This window comes from Sus scrofa, chromosome 1, assembly GCF_000003025.6.
Source record: "Sus scrofa isolate TJ Tabasco breed Duroc chromosome 1, Sscrofa11.1, whole genome shotgun sequence".
Taxonomy (NCBI): Eukaryota; Metazoa; Chordata; class Mammalia; order Artiodactyla; family Suidae; genus Sus; species Sus scrofa.
The window spans coordinates 126,963,483-126,976,883 of NC_010443.5; the positions used below are offsets into that span (position 1 = coordinate 126,963,483).

Genomic DNA, 13,401 nt, shown 5'->3' on the forward strand with positions numbered 1-13,401 from the left:
TAGATCATCCAACTTTTTGGCATGTATTTGTTCATAGTACTCTCTCATGATCCTCTTTTTATTTCTGTAAAATAGTATTGTCCCCACTTTTATTTCTTATTTAGTAATTTGAGTCTTCTTTCTTTAAAAAAATGTTTATTTCCACAATTTTGTGAATTTTCCAGTTTCCTTTTGTTATTGACTTCTAACATCATCCCATTGTGGTTAGAGAAGATACTTCATGTGATATCTATCATTTAAAATCTATTGTGGCATTCCTGCTGGGGTGCAATGGAATTGGCAGCATCTTGGGAGTGCTGGAATGCAGGTTTGATCCCTGGCCCAATGTTGCGGCAGCTGTGGCTTGGGTCACAGCTTTGGTTTAGATATGATCTCTGGCCCAGGAACTCAGTATGCTGCAGGGTGGGCCAAAAAAATCTATTTGGACTTAATCACAGCTTAACATATGTTCTCTCCTGGAAAATATGCCATGTGAACTCAGTAAGAATGTGTTTTCTATTATTGTTGGGTAGAGTGTTCTGTGTGTCTCTTATAGCTAGTTGGTTTACTCTATGAAGTCCTCTGTCTCCTTACTTATCTCCTGTCATTGTTATTCTATCCATTTTGTAAGTGGAGTACAGGTGATATTGCAGGTTCAGTTTCAGAAACTGCAATAAAGTGAATATGCAATAAAGCAAGTCACATGAATTTTTTGGTTTCCCAATGCATACAAAAGTTATGTTTATACTATACTGTAGTCTCTTAGGTGACAATAGCATTATGTATGTGTGTGCATATGTGTGTGTGTATTAGAGTTCCCTGGTGGCTCATCAGGTTAAGAATCTGGTGTTGTCATTGCTGTGGCTTGGATTGCTGTTGTGGTGTGGGTTTGATCCCTGGCCTAGGAACTTCCACATGCTGTGGGTGTGGCTAAAATAAAATTAAAATAAAAACACTTTATTACTAAAAAATGCTAATCACTATCTGAGACTTCAGCAAGCACTTTTCGCAATTGTAACATCAAAGATCACTGATCACAGATCACCATAACAACTATAATAACAATGAAAAAGTTTGAAATACTGTGAGAATTACTGAAATGTAACGAAGAATAAGCAAATGCTCTTGGGAAAATTGTGTAGATAGACTTGCTTGGTGTGGGGTTGTGACAAATCTTCAATTTATAAAAAACACAATATCTGCAAAGCACAGTAAATGAAGTATGTCTGTATTAAAGTCACCAACTATTATTATAGAACTGTCTGTTTCTCCCTTCAGTTCCATCATTTTTTTTTTTTTTTTTAGTTCTTTTAGGGCCACATCCTCAGCATATGGAAGTTCCCAGGCTAGGGTTGAATTGGAGCTATAGATGCTGGTCTACACCACAATCACAGCAGCTTGGAGTCCAAGCCACATCTGTGACCTATACCCCAGCTCATGGCAATGTTGGATTCTTAACCCACCCATCAAGGCCAGGGATCAAACCCGCATCCTCATGGGTACTAGGTCAGCTTCGTTACCACTGAGCCATGATGGGTACTCCCATCAGTTTTTGCTTCATGTGTTTTGATAGTCTGTTATTAGGTGTGTAAATATTTTTGTTTGTTTTTGCTGTACTGAACCTTTTAATAATATATAGTGTCCTTTGTCTTTTATAACCTTTTTTGATTTAAAGTCTATTCTGTCTGATATTTGTATAGCCACCTTTGCTCTCTTTTGGTTGCTATTTGCACAGAATACCTTTTTCCATCTTTTCACTTTCAGTCTGTTTCTGTCTTTGTATCTCGTGAATCTCTATAACTGGACTATGTGTTTTTATCCATTCTGCCAACCTCTATATTTTAATTAGAGAGTTTAATCCATTTAAATTTGAAGTAATTACTGATAAGGAACTTCTGTTATTGTGCTATTTGTTTTCTATATGCTTTATAGCTTTTTTGTCTCTCATTTTCTGCATTACTGTTTTCTTTTGTGTTGATTTTTTTTTGTGATGAGATTTTTATTTATTTTTTTAAATTCCTTTCTCATTTCAGTTTGTGCCTATTCTGTAACTGTTTTCTTTGTGGTTACCATGGGGACTACACTTGACGTTCTAAAGTTTATAATACTGTAATTTGAGTTTATACCAGCTTAACTTCAATAACATACAAAAACTTTACAGCACTGTCCCCACCCCATTTGATTGATGATGTCACAAAACTACATATTTATATATCATGTGCCCCAGATTTGAACTAATAATTCTTTTCGAGGCATTAGTCTCTTAAATTATGAAGACAACAAGATTTGGAGTTACAGGTCAAAGTTAAAATAATACTAGCTTTTGCACTAATAGTTGTTCTTTTTCCTTTAAATGTATTGGTTTCTTAAACCACATAGAAAACAAAAAAATGTTGCTACAGTACTACTAATTTTTATGTTTTCCTGCATTATGTATCGATTAAGCTTTTATATTTGCCCCTGTTGCATATTTATTAAGCTCTTTATTTCTCCATATCACTTTGAGGTACTATCTAGTGTCATTTTATTTTACCTTGCAGGACTCCCTTGAGCATTTTTTGCAGGAAAGATATGGTAGCCTCAGACTCTCTCAACTATTGTTTACCTGGGAAGATCTTAATTTCTCCAACACATTTTTGTTTTTGGCTGCCCCATGGCACATGGAGTTCCCAGGCCAGGGATCAGATCCGAGCCACAGTTGTGACCTACACCACAGCTGTGGCAACACTGGATCCTTTAACCTACTGTGCCAGGCCAGGGATCAAATACCTGTGCCCTGGTGCTGCAGAGATGCAGCCAATCCCACTGTGCCACAGCAGGAACTCCCTCCATTACTTTTGAAGGATATTTTTGCCAGATATAGGATTCCTAGTTGACAGTTTTTTTCTTTGAGCACTTTGAATATATGGGCCCACTGCCTTCCGGCTTCCAAAGTTTCTGATGAGAAATCTGGTGATAATCTCACTGAGGCTTGGTTGTTTGTATGGGATCAGTTGCTTCTTTCTCATTGTTTTTCAGATTTTTCTTTTTGTCTTGGAAAGTTGATTATAATGTGTCTCATTTCGGGTCTTTGAGTTCATCTTACTTGGAGTTTGTCAAGCTTCTTGGATGTTTATATTCATGTCTTTCATCAATTTTAGGATATTTTCAGCATTATTTCTTCAAATAATCTCTTTATTCCTTTGTCCTTCTGGGACTCTTATGTTGCCTATGTTGGTCCACTTTATGATGTCCCATAGATCTCCTAAAGAAATCTGTTTGACAGAAATTCCCTTGTGGGACAGTAGGTTAAGAATCTGTCTGGTGTTGCCACAGCTGTGGTGCAGGTTACAACTGTGGTGTGGGTTCAGTCCCCAGCCCAAGAATTTTCACATGCTGTGGGTGCAGCCAAAAAAAAAAAAAAAGAAAAGAAATCTGTTTGATTTTCTTTAGTCTTTTTCTTTTTCAGACTTAATAGTTAACATTGTCCTTTCTTTAAGTTCACTGTTTTTTTTCCTTCTGCCTTTTCTAGTTTTTTTCTGCTTCCTTTGAATCTTTTTAGTGAATTTTTTGTTTCAGTTATTGTACTTTTTAGCTCCAGAATTTGTTTTCTGTCTCTTTATTGGTATTTTCATTTGCTCACACATTATTTTCCTAACTCTCTGTATATCTTCTGTGGTTCTTTGAGCACCTTTAGTTTATTTAATTTTTTATTTTTTGGCCACTCCATTGCACATGGAGTTCCTGGACCAGGGATCAGATCTGAGCCACAGTTGTGACCTACACTGCAGCTACAGCAATGCTGGATCCTTTAACCCACTGCACTGGGCCAGGGATCAAACCTCTATCCTGGTACTACAGAGACAGTGCCAATCTTGTTGTACCACAGTAGCAACTCCTAAGCATCTTTTAAATTAAAGTCTTTGTTTGGTGTATCTGCCCTTAGGTCTTTTTTAGGACACTTTCTATTAATTTTTTTTCTCTCTTTGGATGGACCATATTTCCTGTTTCTTTGTATGTCTTGTGATTTTCTGTTGAATGCTAAAAGTTTGAATCTAATAATGTAGTAAATCTGGAAATCAGATTTACCCCTTCCCACGGTTTGCTATTTTTTGTTATTATTTTTGTTTTTCTGATTGTTGTAGGCTATACCAAGGGTAAGCCTGAGGTGTAAACTCAAGGTCTTCTCAGGCCTTTTTTGAGCCTTTTCCTGGGCATGCAGAATCACTTTATAAATTTTTTTTTTTTTCTTTTTAGGGCCACACCTGTAGCATATGGAAGTTCCCAGGTGAGGGGTCAAATCAGAGCTACAGCTGCTGGCCTGTGCCACAGCCACAGCAACAAGGGATCTGACCCATGTCTGTGACCTACTCCACAGCTCATGGCAATGCCAGCTCCTTAACCCACTGAGAGAGGCCAGGGATTGCACCTGCATCCTCATTGATTCTAATTGGGTTCATTAACTGCTGAGCCATGAAGGGAAATCCACTTTATAATTTTCCTTGTATATGCAGTTGTTTTTTAATATCCTATTATTCAATGTCTGACTCCTGAAAGGGGAAAAAGCAAAAAATGAAAAGGGGAAGAAAAGGGCAGAAGCCTTTTAAATTCCCTGGAAGTCACATCAGCTGAGGGGGGGAAAAGCTTACAGCAATAGTGGAGGTGAAATAATAATGTCTCTCTGCCTCTTAATTTGCTCTGTGATCAGAAGCAGCAGACAGAGATATTTGAAGGACCCAGGGTCCTTTTTGCTGCCCCCAGCAATTTGAGTGCAAGCTCCTCTAAGAACATGTGCAAGCTTCCTGACAGGTAGCTAGGAGTGAGAAATGGATAGCAGCTACTGTGCTAAGGACAGAAATTGACCGAAATTATCCACAATTTACCTTCCAAGTCATCTTCTAGAAGTTGCAAGCCTTCTACAGATTCCAGAGTTTCCAAATAGTTACATGTTGGAAATGGACAGATCGTGCCAAGTAATTGTTGTCTAGGTAGGGAGACAGAATCCTGGTGTTTTTGACTCTGCTGTTCCTTCCCTCATACACATATACTTTTTTTTGAGGTATTTATTTATTTATTTATTTAGCCTGTATGGGTCCATATGCGGCACATGGAAGTTCCCAGGTGAGGGGATAGATCAGAGCTACAGCTGCTGGCCTATGCCACAGCCACAGCAATGAGGGACCTGAGCCGAATCTGTGACCTACACCACAGCTCACTGCAATGCCGGATCCTTAACCCACTAAGCGAGGCCAGGGATCAAACCCACATCCTCATGGATACTGGTCGGTTTCATTATTGCTAAACCACGACAGGAACTCCAGAATTTATTTTTTAGAGTAGTTTTCGTTCACAACAAAATTGAAAGGAAGTTACAGAGATTTCCCATGTACCACCTTTCCCTACACTTGCATAGCCTTAGTCATTAGTCACCAGAATGATCCATTTGTTACCATGGATGAACTTATATTGACACATGATAATCACCCACAGTCCATAGTTTACTTTAGGGTTCACTCTTGGTGTACATTCTTTGGACGTATATTTGGACAAATGTATAATGACATATACCCATTTTTGCAATATCATACAGAATATTTTCACTGTCCTAAAAATCCTCTGTGCTCTGCTTATTCATCCCTCCCTGTCCCTACCCCTTGGTAACCACTGATCTCTTACTGTCCTCCATAGTTTTGCCTTTTCCCGAAGGCAGTAAATTGTAATTATACACAATGTAGACTTAAGACTTGCTCCTTTGTTAGAAACGGTGAGGGGAAAAGGAGGCAGAGAGGCAAAAGGAGGCAGAGAGGCAGAGACGGGAGCAGTGAGATCTCAAGCAGCTTTCTCAACCAACGGAGTGGCAAGGTGCATCAATCAGAGAGAATTCCAGCTTCTTGCAGCTTAGGGACCAGCTAGCTACATAGGGAAAGGGGTAGTTTCTATTTTTAGCACAGGTTTGTGATAGAGTAAGAAATAGGGAAGATACAAGTTATGTTGTTAGAATTTAACAGTTTCTCCAGCTATTTTTGTCTTGCAGCTTTGTGTTTCATTTTGTATAGTTACCACCTAACACCTTCCACTTAGTAATATACATTTAAGGTTCTTATGCATCTTTTTCATGGGTTTAAAGCTCATTTATTTCTCTCTCTCTCTTTTTTTTTTTTTTTTTTTTTTTTTTGTCTTTTGTCTTTTTAGGGCCACACTGGTGGCATATAGAGGTTCCCAGGCTAAGGGTTGAATCGGAGCTGTAGCTGCCGGCCTACACCACAGCCATAACAATGTGGGATCCAGGCTGCGTCTGTGACCTACATAGCTCATGGCAATGCTGGATCCTTAACCCACCGGGCAGGGCCAGGGATCAAACCCGTGTCCTCATGGGTACTAGCCAGGCTCGTTAACCACTGAACCACAACAGGAACTCCAAAGCTCATTTCTTTTTAGTGGTGAATAATACTACATTGTCTGGATATACCTCAGTATGTATATCCATTCACAAACTGAAGGTCATCTTGGTTGCTTCCAAGTTTTGGCAGTTATGACTAAACATAAACATCCATGTGGAGGTTTTTGTGTGGATGTAAGTTTTCAGCTCATTTGGGTAAATACCAAGGAGTACTGGATCATATGATGAGAGTATGTTTAGTTTTGAAGAAGCCACCAAACTGTCTTCCAAAATGGCTATAGTGTTTTACATTCCCACCAGTGATGAATGAGAGATCCTTATGGCTCCATATCCTTGTTAACTTTTGATATTGTCAAAGTTCCAGATTTTGGCCATTCTAATAGGTATATTGTGATATGTCATTGTTGTTTTAATTTGCATTTCGCTGATGACATCGTATGGATCTTCTTTTAATATGCTTATGGGCCATCTGTATATGTTCGTTCTTTGGTGAGGTGTCTATTAAGGTCTTTGGCCTATTTTTTTTTAATAGGGTTGTTTGATTTCTTATTGTTTAATTTTAAGAGTTCTTTGTATATTTTGGATAATAGTCTTTTATCAGATACGTCTTTTGCAAGTATTTTCTCCCAGTCTGTGGCTCGTCTTCTCATTCTCTTGACATTGTCTTTTGTACTGCAAAAGGTTTTAAATTTTAATGAAGTCCAGCTTATCAGTTATTTCTTTCATGGAGTCTTTCTTTGCTGTTTTATCTAAAAAGGCATCACTGGAGTTCCAACTGTGGCTCAGTGGGTTAAGAACCCTGCTAGTATCCATGAGGATGCAGGTTTGATCCCTGGCCCCTCTCACTAGGTAAAAGGCATCACCATACCCAAGGCCATCTTCTTACTATCCACGGCTCTTGACCTCCTTAATCAATAGAAATTGATGAGCAGCCAAACAGGAAAATTTAGGCAAGGCTTTATTTGGGCCCCTGCTGCAGCGGGGGGAAGCAAAAATAAGCAACAGGTTACCTTGCTTGCTCACTCCCCAAGGCGGGGGTGAACTAGTTCCTTATATGGGGCCAGGGCAGGGGCGGGTACAGAAATCAGGCCAGAGGGTGGCTTAGGTGGTATGCCCACCCCTTTGGTGATGTTGTTTGCAGGGGCATGTGTTGTACCCTACTTTTGCTCTTGAATCTTAGGAAGTGGCAGTTGGAGTTTTAAGGATTTTGTTCATTCCACAGCAACTCACAGGGCTACTGTTTTAGCAGTCATTAGCTTGGGGGTATTTGCATTGCTTCATTCCATAGTTAGCATTCAGTATTTGGGTTTCTTTCCCATTTATGACTTTTACATATACGACTCTCTACACCTGATATCCCTTGAGGAGAGAAACTACAAAGCTGCCAAGGAGGGATTATTTTTGCTACTCCTCTGATCTGTACTACCAATTCCTGCTGTTTGGAAAGGACCTGAATAAGACTTTGTAATGGGAGATGCCTTTGATGGTATCCTGGTATTCTTAGACATTCCCAAGTTGGGAGGTTTTGATTTGCTATTCCTATGAAATCACTTTCTCTGGCCCTTTCTTTTTTTCCATAGCTTGAAACAGCAACCCCAAGGGTCCATGCTATCATCCCTGCCCCTTGGCTGAAGGAGCACGTCTGTTTTCTTTTGAAGCTTATGCTGCAGCAGTGTAGGACCCAGTATGAGCTGGGAAAGCTTTTGCAGCTGTTTGTTGGAATACAGCATCTCTTCTCTGATGGTAAGATAATCCTTACAGTTAAGTTGCTATTAGGAGGTTAATTTACTTAATCTTGAATGTATTTTAGAAGGGAATTCAGAAAATTAAAATCCATATGATATAAAACATTGCCTTTATAGCCCAGAATGGGGTGTAAAGAAGAGGTTTAACTTGTCGTGGTTAAAGCATTTAAAACATATCACAAATAGTGCAATAGAATATAACACAAATAATACAGCTATCTACTCATTCTGGCAAATAGCCAGATTTCCCCCTACTGGCCTCTGACCACCCTGTCACTATCATTCTTTATTTCTGACAAGTAACCCTAACATGTCATTGTTACACAAGGTCACACACTTGTTTCAGGAATGCTTAATTTATTTTGAAAGTTTCAAGAGACCAACTGTTTGCCTGTTTTTAGCAGATTCCTCCAGACACTGGCAGTCTCTAGTCTTGTTGCTGATTGAGTGAAATTAATATTGCTTTGCCTTCTTTTCTGCTAGTTTGATAATTTTAAGTTTTTGTTGCGTGATAATAGCGTTCTTACACTAGATGCTGGCATTTTTCACTATTTAGGGTTATTTTATCACATTTTAAATCACAGATGTTCAGCTTGAGAGCTCACATTTGCACAGGACAGTGATGGAATGCATGGGCTCTGTGCCAATGTTGTAGGCTGTGGGGCTGATGACTAGAAAGAAAGGGTAAATGTGTCCAAAAGGTAGTGTATATAAGTGTATATAAGCTGATACTTATCAGTTACTCTATAGACCAAACAGTAGATCCTTTTCTGTATTAACTTTAATTTTTTTCAGAAATGAATTTCCTGTTTTCTTGCCAGAGTTATGCTAACCTTAAAAAAATACAGGGATTGTCTACATTGTTAACTGTTACTTTAATTTATTCATATAAATATGGTTTTTATAGAATATTTGAATGTGTATACCATGTATAATACTTAGGGAAAAGAAATATATATATTTTTTAATCCATGTTTTATATGATGCCAGCAAAGAAACCCAGCACACCCACACTGCTGGCTGTTGTGCAGGGTGTCTCACTGTCACAGGAACTACCTAAAGTCAGGTCACAGCCCAGCAGGCAGCATTGGGTGCAGGCTCCTTTGGAATGTCGTTCATGCCCCTTCGTTGTGGTAGAGCACACATAGGCTCTATTTGGAGTAGGAGAAACAGCCAAACAATTTGTTGGCAGAGAATTCCTAATGTTATTGAGGATAAGGATTTTTAGGGCAGACAAAAATATTATACAATTTTACTTATATGGGGAATCTAAAGAATGAATGAACAGGAGTTCCCCTTGTGGCGCAGCGGAAACAAACCCAACTAGTATCCATGGGGACGTGGATTCGATTCCTGGCCCCGCTCAGTGGGTCAAGGATCCAGCATTGCCATGAGCTGTGGTGTAGGTCGCAGATGCTGCTGGGATCCCACGTTGCTATGGCTATGGCTGTGGGCTGGCAGCTGCAGCTCCAGTTCAACCCCAAACCTGGGAACTTCTACATGCTGCGGGTGCAGCCCTGAAAAGCAAGAAAAAAGAAAAATGAATGAACAAACATAACAAAACAGAAATTGACTCATAGATACCAAGAACAAACTTGTGGTTGCCAGAGGGGAGGAAGGAGGAGAGGGTGGGCAAAATAAGTGAAGGGATTAAGAGGTACAAATTTTCAGTTATAAAATAAATAAGTCATGGGGATGTGATGTACAGTATAGGGAAGTGTAATAACTTTGTATAGTGGCAGATAGTAATTAGACATCATTTTATAATGTATAAAAACAGAATCACTATGTTGTAGTGATTCTAAACTAATATAATATTATAACTAACATTATAATACCACTAGTATTAAATAAATAAAACAAATAATAAGTATTATTATTAGTAAGCCACTTATACTCAATTAAAAGTCATTTGACTTAAAATTATACTCAATTAAAAAAAGAGAATTTCCTAGGGACATCAGGAAATGCTTAGCCGGGTCTCCCTGGGTTAAATTAGATGCCTGGAGGATTAAGTGGTGCTACATTCTGAAGACAGTGTATCGCATTACATACACTGTCAGTTTGGCTATTGACCAGCTGCAGTTTTAGCTGTCCTACTAATTCTGTTTCTTGATCCACATGATGCATGATGCCTGAATTGAATGAATGAGTGAACAATCATAAAAACAAATTTGTCCAAGGTAGGAGAAAAATCTAGAAAAAGATGGAATTAACCTGAATCAATGGCCAAATCTTCCCAAGGTTAACTGAGTTGCTAATACATAGTAGGCCCCCAGTGTCTGCCCTGAATATAAAGCTAGATGTGTAGGTGGAGTCTGTGTGCTAATCTCTAATAGTTCTTACTATGCAGGAGCTGCATTTTTCTTCCTCTGCCAGCCAACAAGAACAAAAAGCAGGTTTTCGTTTTCCCTGTAATTACATTATTATGTTAAACATACATACTCTCCCCTCATATTTAGTTACCCTTGAAATGCCACGGCAGTATTTTACAGTTTAAGTGTTTATATCTGCTTCTCTTTGCCACAGGTCCAGATGTGAAGAAGCTATGTGTCCTTAGCCAAATTTTGAAGGATACATCCATAACCATTAATCATGTAATTATTACCAACTACAGCCTAGAAAATTTTCAACATGAATGTAAGTCTATTTTGGAAAAGCTAGAGACAGATGGACAGTTTGCCTTGGCCAGGAGGGTAGCAGAATTAGCTGAGCTACCTGTGGACAACTTGGTTATTGAAGAGGTATTATTATATTAGTCTTTTAAGTTATATATATGTATATATTTTTTTCTTTTTCTTTTTAGGGCCACACCTATGGGATATGGAGGTTCACAGGCTGGGGTCAAATTGGAGCTGCAGCCGCCGGTCTATGCCACAGCCACAGCAGTGTGGGAGCCAAGGTGCATCTGGGATCTACACCACAGCCCATGGCAACACCAGACCCCCAACCCACTGTGCAAGGCCAGAGACAGGGATCAAACCTGTGTCCTCATGGACACTAGTCAGGATTGTTAATGCTGAGCCACGACAGGAACTCCAAAATTTTAGCATTTTGAAGCAGCATAAAACAGAGAATCCAGTGAGATATGTAATTTATCTGAGATGATGCTTTTTCACTTTTGACATATACATTATTTTCAGAAATGGATGAGCCTAGAATACCCATTTTTGAAGAATGGTTGTTTTAAATTTAAATTTAGCTTATAGGACGTGCTATAACTATTTTACACTGAATAGAAATAAATACAAGGTGGCTTCAGGAGTTTCCATGTTGGCTCAGTGGATTAAGGATCTGGCATTGTCACTGCTGTGGTGCAGGTTTGATTCCTGGTCTTGGAACTTCCACATGCTAAGGCCAAGATGCGCGCGCACGCGCGTGTGTGTGTGTGTGTGTGTGTGTGTGTATGGAACATATATTTATATATATATATGTTGGCTTCCTCTTTTTTTTTTTTTTTTTTTTTTTTTTTTTTTTTGTCTTTTTGCCTTTTCTAGGGCCACTTCCCACGGCACATGGAGGTTCCCAGGCTAGGGGTCTAATCGGAGCTGCAGCCACCAGCCTACGCCACAGCCACAGCAACACGGGATCCGAGCTGTGTCTGCAACCTACACCACAGCTCGTGGCAACACCGGATCCTTAACCCACTGAGCAAAGCCAGGGATTGAACCTGCAACCTCATGGTTCCTAGTCGGATTCTTTAACCACTGCGCCACGACGGGAACTCCAATGTTGGCTTCCTCAATTAGATAAATTTACAATTCTTTTTCATACCTTAACTTTCCAGAAAAAAAATCTGTAGCCATCCTTCATGTTCCTGAATTGATTTGGATTTTAACGTGTATGGTATATTTAGGGAGCATTAGAATTTATGATATTTTTTATTCACATTTATCTTTACTTATAACTTAATGTATATGATACTTCTTTATCCCCAGGAGAAGCTAAAAATTGCTTTGTTAAATTTCACAGATAACGCAGGAAATGCGGGCCTTAAAACACATTGACCAGTCGTCTCTGAAACAAGCAAGAATTGACTTCTGGAAAAAATGTCATGAGAATTTTAAGAAAAATTGCATTTCAAGCAAAGCAGCATCTTCCTTTTTCTCAGCCCAGGCTTTTAAGGCATGTGAGTGCCCAGCTGAGAAGGGATGGAGCAACACTGAGGAGCGCCATCTGCTGCTAACACTAGCAGGGCACTGGCTTTCCCAGGAGGACCCGGTGCCTCTGGAAGAGCTGGAGGAGTTAGAGAAGCAAATCTGGCTCTGCCGTATCACCCAGCACACTCTCAGAGGAAATCAGGAGGAAATAGAGCCCAGATGTTCTCAACACATCTCAACTAGTGGTGAACTTTCCTTTGACAGTTTAGCCAGTGAGTTTTCATTCTCTAAGTTGCCTGCTCTGAACACATCAAAGTACTTAAAACTTAATGGCCTTCCTTCCAAAGACAACTGTGAGAATAGACTGGATTGGAAGGAGCAGGCATCCCTAAACTTTTTGATTGGGCACCTATTGGATGATGGCTGTGTGCATGAAGCAAGTAGAATATGCCGGTATTTTCATTTCTATAACCAAGATGTTGCTTTGGCATTGCACTGCAGAGCACTGGCTTCAGGGGAAGCTAGTGTGGACGACATGCACCCAGAGATGGGTGCTCTCCTACGAAGTGCTGAGCTGCTTGAGGAAGAAGAAGAAACTGGCATTCCTCTAAGGAAAGTCCAAAGCAGTAAGTGAAGGAGGTGAAATTGCCCTGAGGCCTATGAGGTGCTTTTGGCATTCTCTCCTGAAAGAAAGCGTCCCTTTGAGCACACTAGTTAAACTAAGTTAAGAGTAATCCACAAACTAGGTAATTAGCTAGTCAATGAAATAGAAACACCTATGTCTTTTAACTAGCTTAGTAGCAAATTTAGTGGGAATCTTTCTGACTTGTAGCTAGTTCACTGAAATTTATTGTATATAATCATGTTTCCAATTGTACATGACCATATATAGAAATACGGTTGATTTCTTTATGTTAAACTTGAATCCTGTGACCTTGCGAAACTCACTTATCCTAGGAGTTTTCTTATAGATTCCTTGGGATTTCTATAGAGACAATTATATCTATGAATAGAGGCAATTCTATTTACCTCCTTTCCAATCTATTTGCCTTATTTTCTTGCTTTATTCCTCTAGCAAGAATTTCCAGTATGATGCTGGATAGGAGTGGTGAGTGGACATCCTTGCCTTGTTACTGATTTTAGGGAAGAAGCATTCAGTTTTTTGAAGATACCCTTTGTCACGTTGAGGAAGTTCCCT

General features: G+C 39.4%; 1 protein-coding gene across 11 annotated transcripts in view; it reads left to right on the forward strand.

Annotated features, from left to right (window-relative positions):
* Positions 1–13,401, forward strand: part of SPG11 (SPG11, spatacsin vesicle trafficking associated) — a 107,551-nt gene that overhangs the window by 73,019 nt on the left and 21,131 nt on the right. For all 11 annotated transcript variants that reach the window (XR_002345138.1, XR_002345136.1, XM_021096391.1 and 8 more), the window contains 3 exons: positions 7,939–8,101; positions 10,633–10,847; positions 12,076–12,829. Coding sequence is in view for 9 of the 11 variants with exons in the window: in XM_021096391.1 (XP_020952050.1) it covers positions 7,939–8,101; positions 10,633–10,847; positions 12,076–12,829 (1,132 nt within the window). In the remaining 2 variants the exon portion in view is untranslated. The remainder of the gene's footprint in view (positions 1–7,938; positions 8,102–10,632; positions 10,848–12,075; positions 12,830–13,401) is intronic.